Raw genomic sequence first — 25,723 nt, 5'->3', positions numbered from 1 at the left:
CACTCCTGTTCAATCAATCAATCAATCAATCAATCAATTAGTATTTGTATGAGCGTGCTCATCACCTCTGGGGGTATTCAGGTGCTGCGTGGGGTGAGGCTTAGCTGAACAGCCAGGTCTTGAGGTCACTCCTGAATTCAGCGAGGGAGGTAGCGGTTCGGAGGTGGCTGGGGAGTCCATTCCAGGCCCTGGCGGCAAGGTGGGAGAAGGCGCAATCACCAGCTCGAGTGTGACGGATGTGGGGCAGTGGCGAGGGCCAGGAAGGCAGACCGCAGGTGTCTTGTGGGCTGGTGGAAGGTCACACGGTTGTTCATGTATTCTGGTCCCATCTTGTAGAGGACTTTGTAGGTGTGCGTGAGCAGTTTGAATTAGCATCTCTTCTTGATGGGGAGCCAATGAAAGCTGCGGAGGAGTGGGGGTGATGTGGGATCATCTGGCCAGGTCCAGGATGACTCTTGCTGCTGCATTCTGGATAGTTTGGAGGTGCTTGAGGATGAGGGTGGTATTTGTTGCATAGAGGGCATTTCCATAGTCAAGGCGACTGGTGATGAGGACTTGTGTGACAGTTCTGGCATCTTTTGGAATCCATCTGAAGACCTTAATGAGCATTCTGAGGGTGTTGATGCAAGTGGAGGCAACTGAGTTGACCGGGAGAGCTCGCTGTTGAGGATGATACTGAGGTTGCGGGCATGGGTGGTGGGATCTGGTCCAAGGGCGGGGTCCACCAGCAGTTGTCCTACGGAGAAGGCGGTCTTCCGAAGAGGAGAACTTCGGTTCTGAGGGTTGTTGGAGCTGCGGGAGCCCCCCACTTAGTCTTGCATTTATATAGAGCCATGATGGATGATAGACCTAGATCCCGTTCCAGGCCAGGACCACCTGGGAGAAGGAGCTGTGAGGGACCCTGAAAAATACGCACTGGACTAGGTCCTGTTCTATGGTCAGGACTGTGTCCTGCAAGGCACTATTTAAGTTGGTTCATTTGAATTTCTTGCACCGTACTTATATATTTCCGGTGCTGCTCCACAGGATAGACCCCAGTAGGCCTAGAACTTGTCAACGGTGTCAGGCACAAGTGGCATCGTACCTGTACCTTGCCTGGCATTGCCATTTGGTCAGCTCATTTGGGGAATGTGTAGTGAGGCGTGTGGCCACAGTTATTGGTGCTGAGATGGAACTAGACCCTGTTGTTTGCCGGTTGGGAGCTATTAAAATGCGTAAAGGCAGAAAGATGGATTTTAAATGTTTGCACTTACTATTGTTGCTGGCAAAGATGAGAGTTGCTATTACCTGGATGGGGCAGAGTGGTCAAGTATGGACGGTTGGGAGAGGGATGTGTGTGAGTGTGCAGTAGCAAAGGACGTACGCCTCAGGAAATGTAGAAGTGATGATAAAGTAAAAGATGACCTACATGTTTGGGGGGCATTGTTGACTAAATGTGTTGGACAGGAGGGGGAACGCAAGACGTGTCTTCTGAGGATGAGGTGGGGGTTCCCCCGATGCGGAGTTGTGACGCCTGTGGTTCCATGCGACGATGGTATTGTGATGTAATATACATGATTTCTTCTTTTTGTGGGGTTTGATCTGTGATAATCTATTACTACATGTCAAATGTTCGGAGATGGCTGTGAGTCAAGTATTTATTTACTTGTGTTGCTGTTTTGAGCAGTGGTAAACAATAAAAGATGTCTTTAAAAAAAAACACATACAGACGATTTTATATAAAGTCCTATCTAAGTAACAGCCCTGCAAATACCTCACATCAGGCATTAGACTCTTTTTAAAGTATTTGTGGAATTTTTTATACATGTTTTAAACTATTTATTGTAATATGTATTCTGTTTGGAGACCAACGGTCTAGTAAATATACTTTTACTACTACTACTACATTAGACTAACGCATTTCAGTGTGGTGGTCCTCATCACCGCACTGAAATGCAATCACACATTGTAGTGCCTCCTCAGCTGTCAAGCTGGAGCACTGTCAATGCACTATTACTGAAAGCCTGGAGTGGCAGTGTGCAGTGCACTCCTGGCAGGCTTGGGGGCTTGCTAAACTGAGTGCATAAAGCTGTAGCTGCTCTATAACAATGTAACTTTCCTGGATTCATCACCGAGACACCTCGACTGACTCAGGATTCCGAGCACCCAATGCCTGCTACTTAGATAGTCAGTGAGGGTGAGATCAATCATCAGGACAAGTTTTGTATAGGCAGGACTTCCAGCGGCGCGAGCCGAGTGAGCAGTAGTTCAATAAAGTTTGTTTTGGCTGCTGGTAATGCAGCTTGGCAATCTTTCTAAAAACAATTATCATCCTGCGACTGGCTTGACCCTTCGGCCAGCTAAAAGTGAACCATGGACCTCAGCAGCTGCCCGTCGTAGTGGTTCCTCACCCAGTAGCTGAAGACGAGTGCAATGTCTGCGTAACATGTTGGTTAGTGTACTTCCATTTCTGGTGCATTGCAGCAGTTTTTAAGGTTTTCTTAGAGTTTATTGTTGCTCAAATGGGTGCAATTTCTGATATTTGTATGTTTCCCATGTCTTCATTGCATATATGCCAGCATTTTAGAAGAGCAAAGCAGTGCTTTAATAAAAAGAATCAGGAGAATGTATTTCCCCCATTGATTTTCTTTTGAAGGAAAGGCAAGACACAACCAAAATAAAACCGTTGTATTGCTTCAAAAATCGGGAGTCTCCTGTCTGAATCGGGCCTATTGGTATTTATGCCATTGCTTGATATTTGCTGGCGAGAAAGTGTCACTTATAATCATTGAATGTCACTCATAATTACACTGAAATTATAAAACGGTCACACAAAAGCAATCTGAAACCTTGGCAGCTGTGAAAAGTTATTTTAGTAACACGTCCAGGCCTTTGCAGGATATTAATACATAAACCAGTGGCCAGTATTTTTCTCCCAGAAAGGTCTCAAGCTACTTTCTTATACATTATATTCTAGCCTGTGGTAGACGCTCTGGTGTTTTTACAAAGTTACATTTGAGAGGAATGTACCATTTAGTCCGTAAAAGGAAGGTAACAAGAAAATGGCAGATGTGTGCTTTTTATTTAGCCACTTTGAACACCAGATCATTCTATTAGGATTAAGCATTCATCTCAAAGATTCATAGAAAGCACATTTATACATTGACATCTGAAACTAAGCTATTACAAGATGGCGGCCACATTTACTCCATTATATGACTAGGTCTGCATTTGTTTAGCTAACGTTCTAAAACCATTTCCCGGATACCGGAATGCTTGTCCCTTTTCTTTTTCCATGACGCTCTCTGACTCGGCCTCGTGTTCTTTCTTTCGACTTGTTGAAGAGGTAAGGTAGCTCTTTGCCCTCGGTCCTCGTTGAACTTTCTTTTTCCAGCAATCATTTGTTTTTTTCATATCCCAATAGCTCAACCTTTGCTTACAGGTAATGAGTAAATTGTCATGTCGAACTCGTACGCAAGAAGAGAAGCTTAAGTCTGCGTGTAAGGATCCAGCTTGCACGCGTGCTGTAGTGTTCCACGTGGTATACGGGTCGGGCCACTCCTAGTCTCTTTTACAGAAGTTTTTCAGTAATTCGTTTTTTATTTTAGCTTAGTTGTGTTAGTACAATTGGATTATGAAACAAAGTCTCTGTTATCCTGAATTCACCAGTTCGTTAAATTTAATCCCAGCACTGGAAAACTGGTGTCCCGAAAGAGTTTCTGCCCTGGTGTGTAGTGAATATCCTTGGTTAAAAGGGTTGTAGTATTCCAAACGTTCTAATTCTTTAAAGCCAGCCTCGTGCTCGTTTTTTTAAAATTATTATTAGCTCTGGGAACACTTTCAACGTTCATTCGCTTTTGTGTTTACATTTTTTTTTTTTAGGTTAACTTCCCATGGTTGCACGCGTTTACGAAACTTCTTCTAAAGCTGTTCACACTGTTTACGCCCCATTCACTGTTAGGGTAAGATCTTTCCCCACGGAAAAGGCAGACGGCTTCTATCAGTATGCTGGAATGCTTGCCTTTTGTTACTTAGTTGTGTGAAGTAAATGCCTCAGCACGTTTTTGGCACTTCCTATTCATGCTCCTTACCATTCTTTTGCACTGAGTAGGCGTTATCGGATTGATTTTTTTCATCTTAATCTATTTGGTCATTATGATCAAATTCTGTAATAAACATTGCCCGTTAAAAAGAAAGTTAATATACAAGAGCTGTGCTATATTTCGCTACTATATAGGCAGCCACACGTGCAATTGCCTTGCAGCCGCCTTGCAGTCAACAGGGTCATGGTTTAAATGATGCAGCAGGTGTAGTAGCTAAGGGCCCAAAAGTTGTCAGAACTCCTCTAAACACATATTGCTATATTTGACTTCTAAACAGGCAGTTATGGTGTTGTTGAAAGGGATGTCATTTGAATGGTGCAGCAGATGCAGAGGCACTGGGGGCCAAAAGCTTTAGGTACCCCACTAAACCCAGATTATTGCTAAATGTTACTACTAAACAGGCAGTTACCTGACAGGCAATAGTCATGCTTTCAATTGTGGTGCAGTGGCACCAGGCTTAAAAGTTGTCATTGCTCCTCTAAACACAAAAAATTGCTATCACATCAATTAATTGTTATTGCTCTCTTGTTTTTCAAACTGTTGCTATTACTTATCCGCACTATACCACTAATAACAGCGCAATATATTGCGTTTTTGTACATAAACAAGTCATTAGATTTTAATAGACTTTCTGTAACCTATTGTACAACTGTTCCGCAAGTTACAACAAAAAACAACTTAAGTCACAGAGACTAAACCTAATGCATTTACCAATGCTTGTTTTTTGTACCGCCCCCACAAACTCAAACTGGTAGTTTCTTTTTCTAGTTAAGTTTGGTGTTTCAAGTCATAGAATAGCAAGCTTTGTTGGCTAAAAAGTCTTGTGACGTTGTTGCTATTTAGTACCATGCGAGTCCCCATTATTTTTTTAGCATTTCTAGACTAGTCTGCCTCATTATTTATTGGTCCTTTCTTATAGTTGAATTACTCCACAGCATTGAGCCTTGTGGTGTTCGTAGTATTGTATTCTAACCACTATTTTACACTCGCAAACTTTAATTTTTTCCATGTAAAAACATAGTGTTAGTATTTTTTCTTCCTTTGACACAAACTGAGAAAGTGGAAATAATCGTGGAAATATATTTTCTCCATTGACTTGTATACACGCAGTCAAATTTAAGCGGGAGAGAGCTAAAAGCAAGACATTTTTTGCTTTGAAAATTTGGAATCACCTGCCTGAATCAGGTCTGGTGACGTATGACTATCAAACCTTCTGTGCCTCATCTCTTCCTTCCAGTTATTCCGACCGGTTCTGTATGAATGTTATGAAAATCCTACCTGAAGAAACTGGTTGTGACTAATCTTTTTGCCGAACCGTTTGACAAATTTTGCTCCAAGAATGACTTCCACCAGGTTGATGAGAACAACCTGTTGTATCCCCCTTATTCTAGTCTAGTGTTGTCTAGTTGTATCAAACGGAAAACTTTTTTTTGTTCTGTGCCTCGGGCGAGTAAGTACTTTAGGCTGATTGGCTAAGGTACTTCTGAATTTGTTACTTCGAAACTGGCAAACCGGCTTTCAGCACTCCAAAAGTAGCTTATATTTTGGAGTTATTTAGTCTTTTCCTCTTTGAAGTTTCTCTTAGCCTGGTGCAAGGCCAGGATGGAGCCTGAATGATGTCCCGTCCTTGAAGTGGAGGGGGCAACTAAGCTTTTTGGTGGGGCAGTAGAACATGTGCCTGCCAGATAGATCATCTCTGCCAGTGTGTGTCTGATATGTATAGACTATAAAATAACCAGTATTCTACTTTACTGTTGTACTAAAGTGAGCCAGTAAGAGAACTCTGAATCAAAGGGCATTGCATATTAGTTTACAGTGAAATTCATTTAAATAAGTATGTTAGGTTCCTAGTGCTTTCTCCTGGTCAACCTGACATTGGAATGTATACCTTTTAAGGAAACAAGGGAACCCAAGGGCAATACACTAGGGACCTTGGGCGCTTAATTGTTACTAAAGACAGTGGTCCCTAGAACATGGAAGTTGAACACTTGAATCAACATACGCTAAATAGTCAGTATGTTCTTCGTCCAGCAGGACAGAATTTTATTTTGACAGGTATAAATAGTAATACAAAGTATTCAGTAGACAGACTTAATTCAATCAAGGTACCATTGTGCAATACATTCTGGGTTTTTAAGAGACATATGGTACATAGGTGTCAAGGTTTCGATGCCGAAACTTGGATGTGTGGCATCATCTTCAGGACAGTAATATAAAGCATGCCATTCTTGAATTCATACAATTGCCATGGGTTTGGGCAATCCGCGCCTAATTGCAGATTGAGTACAGATCGGGCGAATTTGTGACAGGGGCCCAGAAGTAACTGGTATGCCGGATTCACGCAATAGGGGGAAGGGTCCGTCGCGGATGGCGGTATTCGGCAATTTTGAGTTGATACTCGTGGTCTTCGGTGGTGTCTCGCAGGGATTGTATGAATTCAAGGCAGGCATGCTTTATATTACTGTCCTGAAGATGATGCCATGCATCTAAGTTTTGGCGTCGAAACGTCAAAACCTATGTACCATATGTCTCTTAAAAACCTAGAATGTATTGCACAATGGTACCTTGATTGAATTAAGTCTGTCTACTGAATACTAGGAAACAGACCGCTTCGCCCGTTTTTGCCTTAAAATTGCTGTTTTGTTTGGGTCACAGGCTGTGCCCCATTGACATTACCTCTCAACTTTGTATTATTATTTATACCTGTCGAAATAAAATTCTGTCCGGCTGGACAAAGAACATACTGACTATTTAGCATATGTTGATTCAAGTGTTCAACTTCCATGTTCTTGGGACCACTGTCTTTAGTAACATTGGAATGTATACCAGCTAAAGCACTGCCGCTTTGTTACACCAGTGCTTAATTTGAGCTGGTGGGCCTCACCACCGCCACTTATTTTTCCTCATCTGACTTTGATCCAGTGCAAGAGAGGGAAAAACACAAAGGGGAAAGGAGGAAAAACAACCAATAAAGGTAGAAAGCATAGCTGAAAAAGAACCTGCAAGAGTGAGGTAAAGAGGCAGGGAGTGTCAAGTGGAAGATTAAAGAAGCATGAGGTGGCATCAAGACTTTGCAGCATGGTATTTAGCACCCGGACCTTCGATAGCGTCAGCTGTGGGCTTCTAAGCAAAACTATGGGCCCTGGCACGTTTTTTTAAAAACACAAGTAAAGCACTAGTTACAACTTAACAGCATATCCAGACCTCTAGCATAATATCTAATTCTTTCCACAGTGGACATTCTAGAGCCCACAATTTCATCCTAACATGCAAGTTTGACTACACACTCCAGTGTACATGTTAAAATGTCACATTGGTGACCAATGTCTGCTACACAAATGCTAAAAGCGATGTAATTATAGGAAAGACTAACGTTCTCCTAACTTACCTGGGGGTAAGACCAACACAGAGGTGGTGAGCTAAGAAGTAGGATACCACTCTTTAGACTGGTGAAAGCGGCACTCTGGCGAGGTCAGTCAACAGGGTAGCCCTCCGGTGGCTGATAAGGCACAGCTCTCCAGTCCTCCTCACCCATCTCTTAAAAATAAACCATCTTGGCCTAGGTAATATAAACTGGGAAAAAATCTATTGGGCTCTGATGGTCCATGCAAAATAGAGAATGCCAGCTCATGGATCCCTTCACGCCTGAATACAACAGTGGTCTTCAAAGTTTTTAAGGCCGCATCCCTCAAACCCCCATGGTAAAAATAAATCGGGCCCACCCCAGAACTTTTTTTATTAAAATGGCAATGTGTAAACTTATTCAGAATTGCAGTTGTTTTGTTACCCCTTTAAAAAATGCAATCAAATACATAATTGCCAAATCTACTATTCTGGACAGCCATGCCTTACAAAAATGTAAAGGTGTTCCCAGTGTGGTTATCAGAAATGGGCATGGGTGGGTTTGAGGAATATTTGGAGTCCCTTTCTCATTGACACATACTCCTAGACAGGATATACATGACGACAAATTTTAGTGATGGCTCATTACAGTTGGCTTAATGCTGCTCCTTTTTTTTTTTTTTTGCTAAAGCATCATTGATCAACATGGCCAGAGCCTGTTGCCTAGCAGTTTGTATTGGCAGAAAGACTAACAGTACTGCTCCTCTTCATAGAAAGGCTATCTTCAGTTTATTCTCTCACGGCACATTTCAGGCCTCGAAAATCTACTCACCCATTCGCTATAGTGAGTCAGATTTTATCAGGGCAAACTTTATTTTTTATTTTTTAGGGCCTGCTCGTCCTTTTTGTTGAGCGCTCGAGCTAGCAAAGGACAGGTGTTCTATTCGTTCGGAGAGTGATTGAGCAATGAAGAGCCTTTACATCATGTTCTTATGCGTCACTTTGTTGTGTATTCAAAGATTGAAGTCAAATCTAAGCTAATGGTATTTCTAAGACTGCAAAGTTAAAGGATTTTCGAACTGTCTGAAAAGGGAGTCTAAAATAAAAAGCTCTAGCATGTCCGTTTTATTTCTAGCACGCATTTAAATAGCTTGTAAATGATTTGTACAAATATTTCTCAAAATGACAGGTAGGAAAGCAATTTTGGGTGGTAATACAGAAATATTATGGAAACTCAAAGATTTTAATAAGATCTAAACAATCAGAACACTTTAGTTGGTTATGTGCAAATGACATTTGCTGAAACCAGATTTCCGCACACTATCATTTGTATATAATTTTATTAGTAGAACTGTGTCATTAGGAAACTTCATGGCCACTTCAATGGAAAATGTGCTGTTAATGAGTGTGCTACCGTATCATGTTTAGTAAGGTATTTAAGTGAGTTTTTAAACATGAACTGAGCAACATTTCTGCCTCCACCTTGAGGACAATGCTTAGTATGAATTCAGCTGCAAGTCAGGCGTAGCCTATATGTGTTTACGTTCTTATTTTACATATCCCTAAAGTTTATTCAATCAGACCATTTTTGTTGGTACGCTCGTATGATAATGCAGAAAAAAGTGGTTGTGAAATAAGGTATTTGTCTAAGATCACACAAGTTGAGGCCAAGTTATGGGTCAAGCGTATTAGTTAGGCTAAGTAGGTTATTCATTTCACCAGGCCTAGAGGCCTGGTAAGATTTTTATGACAGCAGACACTTTGACCAGCAGAACATCAAATCACCACAGACAATGCTGTGTATTACCACCCATTCATGGAGTAGGAAGGGTAAAACCTAACTTGGCATCTTCCTACACCTCCAAGCCATAAATGCTGACACCTTCCCCTCATAGTCTGCATAGCCCCCACCCTGAATGCTCTGTGCAGCTTCTACCTGCTTTACAGGAGCTTGCACTTTGTCAGTAAGTACAAATTTCTGTTCAGACAACATGTAAACCCTTACTGATATATCGATCTGTACTCCTATCCCCCACTAAGTAAACCTTTCTAGGCAAATCTAATAGGTCTAGCTTTAATAAGCTAGTACATGCATTCAGCTTTTATGCCTGTATTTACACGTGGTAGCTCTTTAAAGTGAGACCTATTGGCTTTGATGTTAATGGTGGTGGTGATCATATTGGTGGTAATGGTGTTATTCTGTGGTAATGGTAACACCGATGTTTGCAGTGTTGGTACGTATTAGTGTTGTGGTAAGTAGTTGTGGTAAATAGTAGTAGTGTTGGCTGTAGTAATGGGTTATAATTGTGGTAATGCCGACCAAGATGGCAGTTGTTGTAAGTGTAGTGATGATGGTAATGTCTTGAAAAGAAACCGATCTGTGTGAAAACACATACTTTAGATTGCCATTTAAAGGTCTGGCTTGCACTCGAGTAACAGTGGGATAGAAATGACACTCCCTAACGTGCCCATTCCTCCTGAGAAATGAATGTGATGTAATAATCGTTGTGACTGTCTAAAGGAATAAATGCAGCTTTTTTGATTGCTCCTTCTGATTGTGTTTATGTAGTTGTGTGTTCCCCAAAGACGTAATAATTCAAGAATATAAAATGAACGGCCCAGTGACAAACCAATGTTCACCCATTCAATGAGATTAGAGTCCGCCCTTATTAAAACTGAATCAGTTTAATCATGCATTTCTATGTGATACCAGTAAACATATTTGTCTGGCTTAAATATTATTTTCATACTTTTGAGCCTTTAAGACACATGGTTCCTTTTATATTGAAGCCATGCGTTCAGTCTTCTGAGCTCCTCACATGCTCTGGTGTGGGACCCAAACATACTACTTCATCCCCTCACAGGGGTCTGCTGTAAGACGCTACACATTCTCCTATAGTGCTCCAAACAGTTATTCGCTTCATGAATGAGCCTTGCAATTTTAGGTCGGACTTCACAACAGTGTAATGGTGAGGCTTGCAGTGCCCCCATCTCAGGCTTTGGACAGAGGCACAAACCAGCTCTTAGCCAATTTCAGCTGAGTATGTTGGGTGAAACTCTAACTCCAAATGTTCTACTTTGTGGCCTCTTGGCTAAGCACATACCATTAGTATTTCAATCAATTTGTGGTGAGACACAAGGTGACACTTGGCTTTTCCTGAAAGTTTATTGGTATGAAGGTCCATAAGTGGGCTGGTCGAAGGTACTCTAAACGGCTGGTGGGGAAACCTAGTTGCTGTGAATAGGAGAAGCTGTCCGCTTTCTCGATGGTAATGACTTTACCAACAATGCTGCCTCCTTGGGCACATGGATAAAACTGCCACTGTCCAATACACAGGACTAGAGATGCTCGCTAGCTGTGGAAACAATTCGTAGTCTGTGAATTCGAGTCCATAGTATCTGCTTTGTGGGGTTTAAACCTGTAAATCCTTTTCTGGAATGTAACCCCCCCCCCCCCCCCCCCCAGACCTAGGTAATGTGTCCGACTTAACTTCTTTTCTTATGCTCCACCTGTTGTGTTCTTTGACAGATGCGTAGAACTAGAGTATCTCTACCAAAGACACACACGAAAAAAAATCTTTATATCCAGCTGTTGTGTGGAAGTCCCGAAATCTGTTATGGATGTTAGGGTAATCTCACGAGGGGCACCTCTGAAGTGTCATCCTTGAGTATTGAGTGACTGTATCCTTGTATGAAGTGAACAGAAACTTTCCTGCCCCAGCCTTCAAATTTTCCCTAAAAATCACTCCAGCAAATTTCACGTTGCAATCAGTCGCAGGAGAACAATCACTTCTCAAACCAGTGCTCTTTCAGGTAGATTTTTACTGTGTGCACTACTTTGCCTAGGACTTGTGCCAATTCATCATCCAAGTAACCGACCCAATGTGTTATACAGTCTGTCAGCTAAGTCTGGACAGACTGCCCTTTCACATCAGAGAAACACTTTTTTGTACTACACCTGCGTTCACCACAGACCCCATCAACTGGTAAAGATGTAAGCAGGCACTTGTGAACAGCTAATGTAGAATACTGCGGAGCACAGAAAAGTACTTATGAAGCATTGTGCACCACTGGCTTTCTAAGATATCACCCTAGAATGATCCAGAAGTCTTCAGTTCAAGGTGCTGCACCCAGGTCGACGCAGCAGTATACAATGTTTATATGCACCGCTACGTCACGTTGAAAAAGTACTGCTGTGATATGTTGAGGAAGTGAATGATTTTTTTTAATAGCTCTTCTATATTGGGTTTTCACATCACTGTCGCAGCACAGTAGGTCATATATAATTATCAGCATCATGAAACGATGATCAAGAGAAGTCTGTACACATGACTGCACCGTCATAGTGCACAATAAACAGTACGCACAATAGAACATCCCTCCCCTGGCTCTTGCCTAGCCTAATGTGGCCTGGCCTGGACCGTCAAGTGTCTCAACCGTCCCTATCTGGCTTCTAATCTAAGGTGAGGCTGGCGCTGTAGCCATATGAAGGCTGAAACTCTGCTTTAGACGGGACCACTTGAACTGTGTAATTCAGCTGCATTTTCCTCGTCATTGATTTGTGTGAGATCCAGTACCTGCTGCATAATTAGCCGCATTTAACAAAAAAATGCTCTAGCTCGAACTTATAAGTTACTAAAAACCTGACTACATGTGTTGCCTCGCAGAGGAAGGCTTTTTACAAAGGTTGACTGGTCACCTTTCAGTTCATTATTGCTCTATGTGGTTATAAACTGGTACTAATGAGGTACAGCCCTTGCCCAGACAGACTTAATGTGTATATTAAAACTATTGTCAAAAAATGTTTCTCTATGCCGCATAATTTCTCTTCTTGCTGCATAGTTTAGTGAACCCTGCCACACATTTTTCTGCTCCACTGTTGCATAATTCCACTGGCCCCGTACGTAGGACACAGTGCATGACTCCGCCTGTTCTGTCCGCTTTTGGCCCACAGCCAGAATACCAATCTGCAGCGTCTGGATATTATAGGTTTCGACCTGCTGGCAGAAAAGGAACCTTTATTCCCAGTGCAATGGGAGCAACTTTGTTGACATACCTAGGTTTTTGTGGTACCTGACGTGGTTATAAATGTTTATTTTTCACACTGCTTTCCTTTAGCGTGCTCTGTTTAGTCGTGCCTCTCCTTGTGGAATGCAGAACATGCTATGCAGTTATCTTTCCTAAGGCATGCAAGCACAGCACACCTATAAACCACCATTACAAAAATAACCTGCAATGTGTAGTTCGCACCCCATCGTATCTACCATTGTTTCAAATGATATGGGGGAGTGTATTACTTGAACACAAGCTTAAAGCCCGAAAGCCTAACGACTGAAGTCTTTGCGGTCGTGAAATGCCTTGCGCTAGGTTTGTTGCTGGTAGACTGTGCTGATGCATTGGAGAAATAAGTGTCAAATATGCGAGTATTGATTTTTGGGAGTTATTTTCAGTCTTCAGATTTTTAATGATCAGCTGAGTAGCAGTATCACTCCCATGATGTCTCAATAAATCATCCGCTGCAGTCGTGTGTCCTGCTTGTGATGATGAATTGCCCCCTCTGTGGGGACACTGAGGGCCGGGATGTGTCCAGTGCGCTGACCGTGCCCTCTGCAGCTTGTCCTTGGGTGGTAGCTGTCGAGGGTTTGTTTCCTGGGTCTCGGCCGATCTCGCCTGTGGTCTCGGAGGTGTCACCAGCGTGGAGAAGGTCTCGACCTTGAAGTGAACCTGCTGGCATTGCACCATTGTACTGCTATGGAGACCCTTGACCTCAAAGCTGGGTACATCTACCCTTTCACCTTGGCTCATCTTTCATCCTTGTCAGAGGCAGTGGGACAAGCGCTCGTTAGGAGAATCATCCTTGGAAAATCAATGTTTGCGAGCATTTCTCTCTCGCTTGTCTGTAAAACGTTTTTAATTGATGTCAACAAGTGTAGCTAATAGCCTTTAGGGACCGCCGGAAGTAAGTTTCCAGTGCATTTTAGTGTTCGTTATTTTTCTCCAACCACTTCCTTTAATTTGCAAGGTTAGTCAGTAGAAGAAAACCAAGCCTATGCCCGATCTTGTGAGTACTTTTAAATATGGAATTGTTCGCATAATCCCTAATGCAATAAATTCCTCTTCTGGTAATACATTCTCGCAAGTAAAATTACAGGCAAGATTCGGTGTGCCAACAAAATCTCGAATGTAGTTAAGGGACATTTCTTATCAATTTATAATCTTGATTATTGGGAATGCATGCTAGATATTTAGGAGCGATCGTGGACTCAACTCTTATTCCAAGCGGTAAATCAAGTGGACAGACTAAGCTTCCATAGGATGAGATGTCTGACAAACGTTCTTACCTGTGGTTCCTGCAAACAGTAAAAGTTGTCATTACCCGATGCACTCTCACCATGCACATGCCATTGGGTACGCCTTCAGAGTACCGCGCCTACTACTGAGAGAATTCAAAATGTCAGCCAGATGGCGCATAATCTACCAATGCAATATGACCGCGCATATGGCCTATTTCTACCTGTTTTGGCTCAGAGTAGCCAGAACGATCTGCTTTAAAGCAATGTGTGTAGCTCAGTGGGCAACCCTTAGCAGAAACTGTACTTGTATCACCAAACAAGTACTTTACGCTCATAACTAGCACCGTTACTGTCTGCACCTACATTCAGGGGAAAAAATAACTAGTCGGACCTCTGTGCCAAAGGCCGAACTCTGCATTCCAGTGCCTGCTAGGATTTAGGGGTGCCGCTCGAGACTGTCAGTGTCCCTGTGGAGTTAAGCTCGCTACTGGAGTAGCTGGGAGCCAACGCGCTGTTTGGGGGCATTCTTCCTGGTGATCCGGCCGCAGAGGAGGTGAGAGGCGCGGCGAGCGGGACTGCGAGGTCCAGCATCCCTTGCAACATCGTCAGCTGGTTCCTCTTCCCGCCGCGCCGCGCCCCCTCCCAGTGCCACACCCCCCTGATATATTTAGGTGCACCTGGGTACGCGCATAGCGGGACGCGCGCGGGGCGAAGACCGGGCAAAGAGCGGGCCGTTTTAGGCCGTTAGAGGCCGGCAGAGACCGGACCGGGCCACCCCTCTGACGCTCTCTGCCCCTCAGCCCCTCTCCACTTACTCCATAATGGCGACCAGAACCTCACGGAGTAAGTCTGCCCAACAAGGTTTAAGTACTTTGGAAAAATTCTTCCCAAAGGCGAGTATCCAAGCTAGCAAATGTCAATCAGTCACAGAAACGCACCTCGAGATGGGTCCCGAAAGCGTGTTTCTGGATCAAGGGGATACCTTTTCAACAGATGTTAGCACACCCATTCCACTGGACGTCACTCATATGTCACTAATGGACAGTGTTGATCAGACCATAGAGTCGGTCCTTCAGCAGTTAAGAACTCCTTTAACGCAGAGGGATAGGAACTCCTCCCGGCCATCTGGGGCTTCTGACCACTCTGCCATTCCGGATAATATGGGAACAGACTCGCAGGAAGCGGGACAGGCTGCCCTGCTCGCAGAGCCTGCAGGCAGCGGAATGGAACAACCCCCAAAAAGGAAAAGGTCCAGGAAACCAAAGAAGGCAAAAAGGGCCAAAGTTGATATAATTGAGCCAAACCAGGATGTCAGTACAGACATTTTGGCCTCCCCTGAGCTTATCCTATCAGGGTCTAGGTCAGATCACTCGGGCTCTCCAGCACCTGCGGCCCTACCATTGACCCCGGTCCCATTTATCTTTGGCGGGGCAACTTCTAACAGCACTGATACAATAATTAATTCACTCACAGTAACCATTAAGAATTTGTTAACCCCCATCTCAGCCAAATTGGACGCCATAGAGAGTAGACTTAAGGCCTTGGAAAACCTTCATATAAGGAAGAGCCCTGGGTCAGCTACAAATGCTCCTGTAGCTCCCCAGGTTTGTTCTGGGAATAGACCGCTGTCCTCTGCACTGTCCCAGGTCCCTCATACGGTACTGCAGAGCACAAATGGTGCGTCTGCTCCTCAGACGCACCCTTTGCCACCTTCAGCGCCTAGGCCCCCTGTCCCGGCCCCTAGGAGATCTAAGCAGCCTCCTGCGCCACAACCAGGGGTGGCAGTGAACTCTACCAATGGCCCCACTGGTGGTATCACTCCCCCCCCCTTGATAGGCGCAGGGTGGTCAATCTGCCCCCAGAAGCAGTCCCATACACGGCAATCATGGTGGGAGTACCTGAGTTAACTGGCGATACAAGGGAGCCTCAAGACTCTTTACGAAATAAGGTTATAAGTTGGCTTAGTATTAATAGGCCGCTGCCACCAAATCTGAAAGGTGAGGTTTTGATGGATAGGAGGATCCCATGGATTGGCCTTACCCCAAAGAATAGGGCAGGGGATTGTATCATTGTAAGTTTCAAAAGCCCACATGTCGCCAACTACATTTGCAACTGGCTCGTAAGGCCTGACAAGTCCAATATTGAATTAGTACCCCTATCACACTTCTACCCTAATGTTAGCAACACGGAGGTAGGGAGGGAGAAGGGGTGGACTAGAGTAGGCTTTGCTGTAGATGGCTCACGTTACAGACCAAGGCATTACTTACCACCTGGCCAGGCCAATTTTATACATCACAATAGATTTTCCTGCTTAGATCAGGTCGACTGACCACAAACCGGGGAGACTTCTTCTAGCCCTGGGAAGATGGTGGATGAGGTGCAAAGTTGGGTGGGATTGAGTATAGCCCCTGTAACTGAACACGGCCCGCAGGATACCGCTAAAAATCGAACGGTTATCATGGATGATAGTCTGGGTCAACAGGGGCCCCCACCAAACACCGGGTCTGACCATATCTTGCAACCTGGGGTGGCGGAATTGGTTGGGCCATCCCCCATCGCGGTTTGCAACATTGCTTCGCCAGACACTTACCCATCCATAGCCGTTGTGCAACCTCCTACTGGAGGTCAAGGTACCCTACCATCAGATCCGGGGCTGAGAATTCTCTCCTGGAATGTGGCAGGAATTGCAAATAAGGAAGGCTCACCGGAGTGGGATCAGCTAGTAGGTAGCAGTGACATCCTCCTTTTGCAGGAAACATGGGAGAGGGACACCCAAACTAGGAGAGGGTTTGAAATATTTGAAATCCCTGCCAAATGGAGTGGGAAGGGGAGGCCGTCAGGTGGCTTAGCAATCTGGATTGCGAGTCACACTGGGTGCCAGGCAGAACAGGTGCATACGTTCTCGCAGGACATTCAGTGTGTTCGGCTCACATGGCCTGGCAAACCACCGTGGGCTATTGTTAATGTCTACTCGCGACCAGTTGCCGCGCCAAATGAATCACCGACCCTAAACGATCTATCCTCCTTCTTGGGTCAACTTCCGGGAGACTTCAAGGTGGTGCTTGGAGGAGACTTCAATTGCCACTTTGAACCCCTGGAAGGCCTACTGGAGGGTGCCCTTACGGCCGAGGATGACTACTGGGGGGTTCCACCCTCGTCTTCCCCCCACCCCAAAGCCTGGTCCCCCCTAGCAATACAACTCATGTCCCTTACCCTGAACTACGCACTGAGGGCTTGTAATGGTCGCACCCCTTGTAATGGTCGCACCCCTTCAGATACCCCCTCAGTGTGTACTTTTAACAGAAGGGGCCATGAGTCGAGGCTAGACTATATCATGCTAGATATTACGCTCTGGCCAAAAGTCCTCGACTTTAGGGTAATAAATAGGTCCGATAGTGACCACAATGCCCTTTGTTTAAACATCCAGTGGCCTCTGCCCCCAGTGGGCATATCCGTAGAAAGTGGAGGAGAAGACACGGGGGAATTGCTCCTTACAACAAACAGGCGCCGGGTTAAGTGGGGAAAGCTTGCGAGCTCAGAAAAGGCCATCAGCAAGCTATATGAGTTGGCACTCCCCAGGTTCATGGAGGTGGACGTACTTCTAAATGAACCAAGTACCCCAGAATATAATGAGAAACTGGGCAACATACATCAGGACCTAGTGAGGGACTTGGCCGAGGTATTTCACCCGGCGGTGCCAACCCGAAAGAAAAAGACCCACGTTCCCACCTGGTATACCTCCTCCTGTAGGGCAGCAAAATCTGAGCTTATTGCTGCAATAAAAGAGGGGTCAAATAAGGCCAAGGTACGTGACCTTAGGAAGCATTACAAATCAGTGATGGCGACTGCTAGGACCGAGTGGGACTGGAACCATTGGCAGGACCTTCATGATGCCCTAAAAGTCAGGGACTCCCGGAAATTCTGGGCCCTTGTAAACAACGGGATAGGGGAACTTGAAAAAGCAATCGAACCCAACATCGCCCCCGTGGTTTGGGAGGCCCACTTTGGGGTACTTTACCAAGACACGAACTCCTGCCCTGATACAGCCCTGTTAGCGCCCTTAGGCTCCCATGACTCTCGCATGGAACTATCCCTGGGGGAAGTGGAGGTGGCCCTAGAGCACTTATCGCTGGGGAAGGCGCCAGGTCTGGACAGGTTACCCGGGGATCTTTTTAGGCACCACCCGGACATCTGGGGCCTATACCTTCTCATCCTTTTTAATGCCATTCTAGGAGGTATGGCAATCCCCGGGTCCTGGCTGGGGGCAGAGATTGTTCCGATCCACAAGAATGGATCCACTCTGCTCCCCGCCAACTACAGGCCTATTAGCCTAATAGATGTACCCCAAAAGCTCTTTGCGCGCCTCATCCTTAACCATCTCCTGGACTGGGTGGAGGACAATGACATCATGAGCCCCCTCCAGGCTGGCTTCAGAAAGAACACGTCGACCATGGACCAGATCTTCCGCCTCCTCCTATATTGGAAGACGGTCACGTTAGAGGGAGGAAGGCTGTACATGGTCTTCGTGGATCTGAGGTCAGCCTTTGACCTAGTCCCAAGAGGAAAACTATGGGAGGTTTTGCAAAAGCTAGGAGTACCCCCCCACCTCCTTAGCATTATCATCAGGTTGCATGAGAACAACTATGCACAAGTGAGGTGTGGGAGGGATGGCAAGCTCTCGGGCAAATTCCCGGTCCGTCGAGGAGTCAGACAGGGCTGTGTCTTGGCGCCGACCCTGTTCTGTCTTTTCATTAACAGTGTCATTCAACATCTTGACACTGTTAAGGACAATGATGCTCTGCTTTTGGCAGGCAGGAGGGTCCCGGCAATAATGTTTGCTGACGATACCCTCCTGCTTTCCAAATCCCCCATGGGGATTCAGAGGATTGTGGATGGTTTTGGCCTTTTCTGTCGCCAACATGGGCTGGAGGTGAACACGGAAAAAACTAAGTTCATGATCTTCAACCCCCCCCGCCAAAGCTAGACCCAATCCTAAACTGGGGGATGTTAGTCTTGAGCGGGTCTCAACCTTTATATATTTGGGGGTAACACTCCAAGAAAACCTATCATGGGACTGCCAGATAGCGAGATCCAGGCTGAAACTTTCCCAGCTATCGGGCGCACTCCTGAAGGTGGCTAACAAGTCCACCTTTAAGCCTGTAAGCCCGGCCCTGGAAACATACAGGTCCCAAACGAAGGCAGCAGCCATGTATGGTAGTGAGTTGTGGGGACACAAAGCAGGGAAGGTTCTGGGAGGTGTGGAAAATAGTTTTCTGAGACGCTTACTTGCTCTCCCGCAAGGTACGCCACTCCTCCCCTTAAGACTCGACTTGGGCCTTCCCTCTATTGCTGAAGATCTCCTGTCGAAACCCGTGAAGTTTTGGCATCGGATATGGACCACCAAGGAACTGCATCACTACAGACAAGACCTTATTCATGTAATGAGGCTGAATGCTAACAGCAAAATTCCCTGGCTGGCTTTTATCAAGGCGGAACTGTTTAGCTTGAACTTGCCAGACTTATGGGATGATCCAGCCCAGGGCTGTCAAAGGATCACGCGTAAAACTCTTGCGCAGCTGTATAAAAACAAAAACCTCGCTGACATGGACAATGCTCATAATAGCAGCACCTTGACGGGACGTTTTATGGAATCCAAAAATTCTTATGCTTTTGAACCCTTTATGGATTTTATTTTTCCTCTCTTGGCAAGGAAATTGTTCCTCCATTGGAGGTTTGGTACACTCCCCACCAAAGTATTTACCTTCAAATGGTCCTCAGGGGGTGACAAACTTTGCCCATGCTGTAAAGCCCAGGATGAAGACGACCTACACATGTTTGTTTGCCACGCTTATCAGAGTCCCAGGAAGCGTTGGATAGCACCGTTGTGTCGGAACCTGGGCTTCAGGAAATACTTGCAGGCCTACAGGGTCATGAAAACTAACACTCTGGGCCATATTGTCTTTGCTGTTTCAAAATTCTTAATGGCAGCATGGATAATAAGGAAGAAAATGTCCCCCTGGACTGGTACTACCTTGCATTCCCTACCCCATGTGGGTCCAGTAGAATTTTTACATGTAAATATTGTGTTTTAAACATATGTATTGTATTTTATTGCATCTTTTATGGCCTATGTGGCCGAAATAAAGAATATTTGGAATTGGATTTAGGCATGTTGACAATCTCCTACAGTTTCCAAAGTACAAAATACTTAGTAATTGGCAGTTACATTAACTAGAAACACAAATCGGTGTCTGACTTGTACAAAAGCTTAAGTAGGTATGCACGACTGCATTTCCTTAAACTGAAACATGTTTGAACCACGCGCACCTCCACGCTCATCCCTCGTAGCCCATTCTACAGCCGTGCACCTAAGACCCAGTGAAAATCGAAGTGCTTCGTGTCCTCGTCAAGCATATGAAGCACTATTCACATGTAACTATTCACTACAGTGTAGCAACTGCTTTGATACGATTACATTAAGCACTGCTCTAATCTTTGTGCAGACGTTTTTGGTTATTTTGCATTCAGCATAATGGCAACAGGGAGTTTCCAAGGACAGGTAAGATATTATCTTGCCCGTCATAGGTAGATTGCAGTGCTGCAGTTATTATTATTATTGCATTTCTTATATAGCGCCAGAATCGACCCCTGAAGGGGTATCTCCGCGCTTGCCTTGGGAACCCGTCCTGGTTTTTCCCTGTGAGATAGCCCCTACAGGGCATCCCCAAGGTGAAAGCCAGGCATCCCGCCGCGGGGCCTTTGTGGAGATTAAGCAAGCTTAATGCCCAGAGTTGCATAGTGTGAACCCATGATTAGGTCAGGCACCGAAGCGAGAATTATCGAGTCCGTGGACATTTGAGCTCAACACCCTGCCGCGTCGGGAATCGAACCCTGGTCCCGGGTCTGACCTCTGCTTCAGGGTCTGCCTGCTCTAACCAGTGAGCCACACTTCTCCACTTCCGGTGGAAGTATAAAACGATTCCACTGAAATGTTTTATACTTCTGGTCAGTGGCAGAAAAACCCTAGGTGAAATAGTTATCTGGTATTGTAGGCATTGCCACACCCATGTGCCGCATTTGTCTTTCCAGCATAAATGAACTGCAGCACCCATCACTTTCAAAACACACCACGCCGCTTATTCTATGCAAAGTCACTCAGCATGTTACTACACTTGCTTCACGCATACACTAATTTGCACATACCACTTTACAGACACTGATCACATATATACTCGCCATCAAATATTTTATACAGACCCTTGCTATTCCATTGACATCTTTTTCGGTTTAGATTATATTTTCCTTTAAGTTTGCAACATGTATGCACGTTTTTTTGTCTGGTGATGCTCTGACTGGCATTACGGTTGTATTTCTGAAGTGTTTTTATAGTAAACTTCCACTCTGCACTAGTTTTTTGTCAATCATTGCCGTCATTTTCTCTGGCAGGTTGATAAGTGACTGAGAGGCTATTTGTGGTCAGCTGTTTCCTACCATTGTCATGTTGGGGAAGAGTTGTAAAGGGGATTTGATTTCTGAATAGAGAAATAGTCGAAGTTGATGTTAAGGAGTAATGCTGCTGTTCCACCGAGCCAGGTCCCGTAGCGAGGCCAACTGGCCGTAGAAATGATTCCTGACCCTAATTCTCTAGTGCGAAGGGTCACAATTAATTGTAGTTCACATGAAAATGTGCTGTTGACTTTTTTTCCCTGTGATGGAGTTGGCCTTTGAGTTAACTTGTACAATTAGCCCCCAGAGAGGACGGACTTTGTTGCTTTCTGTAAAAATGTTGCCCTGACTTCGTGGGGCTGTTATTCTAGAATTCACTGGAGGTTTCCAGCTTCAAATTCCCCATTCTTTTCAAAACCCTTTACTGACAGAAGGTTGTGACATTTTGGTTTGCTTACTTTGAGGCCAGTTACCTGTTTTAATAGCTTTTCATACCCCAACTTGGAGACTCGGCTACATAATTATACTTGTCGTTTTAATAGACTGATTGCTGTGTGTTTCTGTGTGGCTGTTTATTTAATGTCACACGCTCTCCCTTGCTTCTCAGGTGGACCCATGGCTTCGGTGAACCATGTGCTGCGAAGGTAAGAGGGCATCATATGGTGTTTTTTTATGTAGCCGCAGGAACTTATAGGGGGTGCTCTTCGCTCCTCCCTCAGTGCTGCTCTTTCATCAGCGTTTCACTGCTTGAGAATGAGAGATTTGTTTGCGGGTTCCATGAGTCACTGATGCCGTTTACACATCTGCATGCTGATGACAGCCTGTGAATCTGAGATGCCAGTAAAAGGTACAAATTGTTGAAAATTGTGAAAAAGGCTGCTATAAATGTTAATTTCATTGTTGTGTTTCTTATTTAGAACGAAGAATGTCTTCCCTAACTTGTTTGGATGCCGGAACTGCGGCTCTCAAGCTATTGGTGCATGGCAGTTGGAGGTAAATTACATTTTCTTTTTTTTGTGTTTTTTTTTTTGTGTGCACATTTGAATAATTTTTTGCACTCCCGATGCCCGTATTGGGCTTTTCGAATGCCTCATTGGGATGAACTGGGAAACGGAAATGCTTAACTAGCTCTGCTGAAGCTTGCATGGCTAAAGGTTGCCCGGTTACTACTAACACAAACCAGTTTACCCCCTGTTCAGACATTCACGTTGTATTCATCTTACTAGCACCGATGGAGGGAATAATCCATATTGCAAGGATGTATGTTCTGAGAAAGTATGTTATCCCTGTGCACTCACTTTGATAATGAACAGGTTAAACTGTGCTTCTGAAAGGATCGGGAAGGCGCTCTAGTCGTCGCACGTAGTCTAGCCGTGCCTTTAAACGAAAATGTCAAGTGTTGGGGGTAGGATCACCTGCCCTCAGGACTATGCGCTCAGTGAACAACCAAACACGTTGGTTTCTTATCCAAGTTAGATTTATTTTGATTCAACCTTGTGGATACTTCAATTCATTGTGGATACTTCAATTCATTGTAAAGAACGAATTACAAACAATAGTTCCTTGCGTGCATAATCTTGATCTTATGTCGCAATAATGAAGTTCATCGTAATTTTACATCCACCCAATGCATTTCGGGGCAGAAAACCATGACCCTTCGTCAGGGGTCTGAAAACAAGGGGTATAACAGGACCATATTATTTACATAGAACTGCATCACACCAGCACTTGCGACACTACAAATTGCGTTTACGCAATCAAATGCCCTTGTGGCAAAGTATACGTTGGACAAACAGAACGTAAAATAAAAGTACGTATTACGGAACATAAGAGCAGTATCCGACTCGCAAATGCGAAATACACCATAGCATGTCATTGGAAAGAAGCTGGGCATCAGATAGCCCAATTAAGATTCATGGTTCTCGATACTATCCCACAACGCCAAGACATGGATCCTTTGAAACAAAGACTAAGAGCGGAATTCCACTGGATCAAAAAACTTAACTCTGCTCATCCAGTCGGGATGAATGATCGTGTAGAACACTCTTGCTTTCTATGATCCATCACCTCATTACAGCATTGACTTGTGAATAACACTGGTCCCCTTCATTATTGTATATTTTCATGTGTTCAATAATTGTGATCTGCAACTATTTTAATTTGTATTTTCGATCATGATCGTTTGTATCGTGTTCTCATATCACACACGTATTTGGGGTAGAGTAGCCTTTTTGCGTATAATCTTATCACCCCGGCACTTCTAAAACTTCCTCATGTTGAAGCACCGTTACTCAGATCACGTGGTGGGTGCTATACTTTTTTCACGTCCATTCATTGGGTAGATTTATCCGATCAAGTGACCCTCGGTCCTCTTGTCAAAACTGTTCTTGTTGCACCGCGTAAACTTTCCAGAGTTCACTGAGACGCGGCATCGCCCGATCCTTTCGTAAGCGATTATTTATTTTCATTCACCTGTATCGTTTTCTTTAATCACGACTTTCGGGTTACACGTAATGCATGGGGACACTTTTGTCTGTCTCTATTTCATCTCTCGTTTCTTTGACCTCCATACACGTATTATCAGCTCATGTCACCTGGTGCACTTATCAATGTTTATTTTGTTCACGAACAATACCTACGGCATGTTTCCAATCCATCGAGTCGGTGAGTTAACGGTAGCACATTTTGTTCACGATTCACTTGATACATAATGTTCACATCGACGGAGTAACTAATATGGTCCTGTTTTACCCCTTGTTTTCAGACCCCTGACGAAGGGTCATGGTTTTCTGACCCGAAATGCATTGGGTGGATGTAAAATTACGATGAACTTCAATATTGTGTCATAAGATCAGGATTATGCACGCAAGGAACTATTTGTAATTCGTTCTTTACAATGAATTGAAGTATCCACAATGAATTGAAGTATCCACTAGGTTGAATCAAAATAAACCTAACTTGGATAAGAAACCAACGTGTTTGGTTGTTCACTGTGCGCATAGTCCTGAGGGCAGGTGATCCTACCCCAACACTTGACATTTTCAAGGATGTATGTTCTCTCATCTTTCAAACGTGGTTCTGCAACGGTCTTATTTCTGTTCTAAAGCCTATTGAGTTCCCTACCCTTTTTAAGAGGCAGAATTGGCTCTGTTCCAACCACATACACACAAAATAGAACCAAGGTGAATCACCACCAAAATATTCAGATTGAGTCAATTATGTTGAACATAAGACTGAGGACTTTGTACCGCTGTCGTAGGGTCCTCACTGTGTTTTTGTAAATTTTTATTTTTTGACATTGTCTGTTTACTATCTCTGCCTTTGTTTGTGACCAGTCCCTAGAAATTATGGTGCAGGCCTGTGGCACAGATTTTTGCTCCTAAACCAGATTTTTAGCAACATCTAGGTTTTCGGGATCTGGCGACTTTAATCAAATTTCAGCTTTTCGAAAACACCCTCCGATTTCCTACAGAACATTTCACGTTTACTTTTCTAAGGAACTGAGTTTGCGGTCTAATTGTTATATACTTCTTGGAATTGTGATGAGAATCATTCACTTGGTTGGTCTTTGGTCTTTTCTGCAGAGGTCTTTAGTTTACCTCGAAGATTCCAACCATCTTCTGAAAAATTCTAAAAGATTTGTACTACCGCTAACTCCCTGGACCAATAGGTTTGAGGTGAGTAATAGGTCCATGAGGTGGATGGAAGGAACAACTTATATAATGATATTTCACTGCCATAAAGCAGAAATGTAATATTTAGGCTAGGAGGGACACATGTTACATTTAATATTTAAGGCCTTTTATAAAAGAAAGCCATTTACACTTATTCTATGTAAAACACTAATAAAATGCATCAGTTTATTCATGAACCACATTATTGTTTTGTAGCTCTTCTGGGCTTAGTAAATGTCTGACCAATTTAACTACATTCATTAAATGACACCATAAAGGGCGAAGTAAGTTTTCTGGCATTAATGATGATTGCATCTTTGCCGTTTACCCATCTGACGTCTATTTGGTGAAGCTTTTACTTTTCTGAAGTGCCAGAAATGTGTATAGCCGACATTCAGTAAAATCGGGGGTAACCTTCGATAGAAGGGGCTCCTTCAAGCCACATCTGGAGGCAATGAAACGCAAGACTGTCGTCCTGACAACAGGATTCATAACCCTTTCAAGGACATTTAACGGCCCAATTAAGTGGGCCATAATGCAGAAGGTGGTCTTCCAAATTCCTTCTGTCGATTACAAATGGCTGTGAAATAATTCTACACACAGCTACCTGACTGTTAGATCTTCTACTGGCAAAAGCACACAGAACTGTGTGTCTACTTTCGAATTGCACCTCACAGGTTCAGCTCTGTTTGGAACGTGGACAATCCTGGGCGACCAGATGCTCCCGTCTTAAGATGTGCTATAAATTCAGGTTGGCAGACACAAACTCGTTCGCATCCCGAGTCTGGCACGAAATAAGTTGACCCCCAAGTCTTAAAATAGGCAGGCCCTCTGAAGATGCTCGCCAAGTATTACTAATTTCCAGTTTGTGGGATATCAGGGTTTC

At 44.3% G+C, this 25,723-nt stretch overlaps 1 protein-coding gene across 11 annotated transcripts in view; it reads left to right on the top strand.

Annotated features, from left to right (window-relative positions):
- The first annotated feature begins 3,252 nt into the window (after window positions 1-3,252).
- LOC147724276 (uncharacterized) overlaps window positions 3,253-25,723 on the top strand; it is a 92,641-nt gene continuing 70,170 nt past the window's right edge. For 10 of the 11 annotated variants that reach the window (XM_086965828.1, XM_086965830.1, XM_086965835.1 and 7 more), the window contains exons 1-3: window positions 3,253-3,325; window positions 21,771-21,807; window positions 22,081-22,156. In XM_086965828.1, coding sequence (XP_086821954.1) covers window positions 22,111-22,156 — 46 coding nt within the window. In that variant the 5' untranslated portion in view covers window positions 3,253-3,325; window positions 21,771-21,807; window positions 22,081-22,110. Of the gene's footprint in view, window positions 3,326-21,026; window positions 21,311-21,770; window positions 21,808-22,080; window positions 22,157-25,723 lie in introns of those variants that run through there. The other variant, XM_086965825.1, reaches the window with a different exon arrangement.

This window comes from Lissotriton vulgaris, chromosome 4_1, assembly GCF_964263255.1.
Source record: "Lissotriton vulgaris chromosome 4_1, aLisVul1.2, whole genome shotgun sequence".
NCBI classification, from domain to species: Eukaryota; Metazoa; Chordata; class Amphibia; order Caudata; family Salamandridae; genus Lissotriton; species Lissotriton vulgaris.
This window is presented reverse-complemented; position numbering and strand designations above follow the sequence as displayed.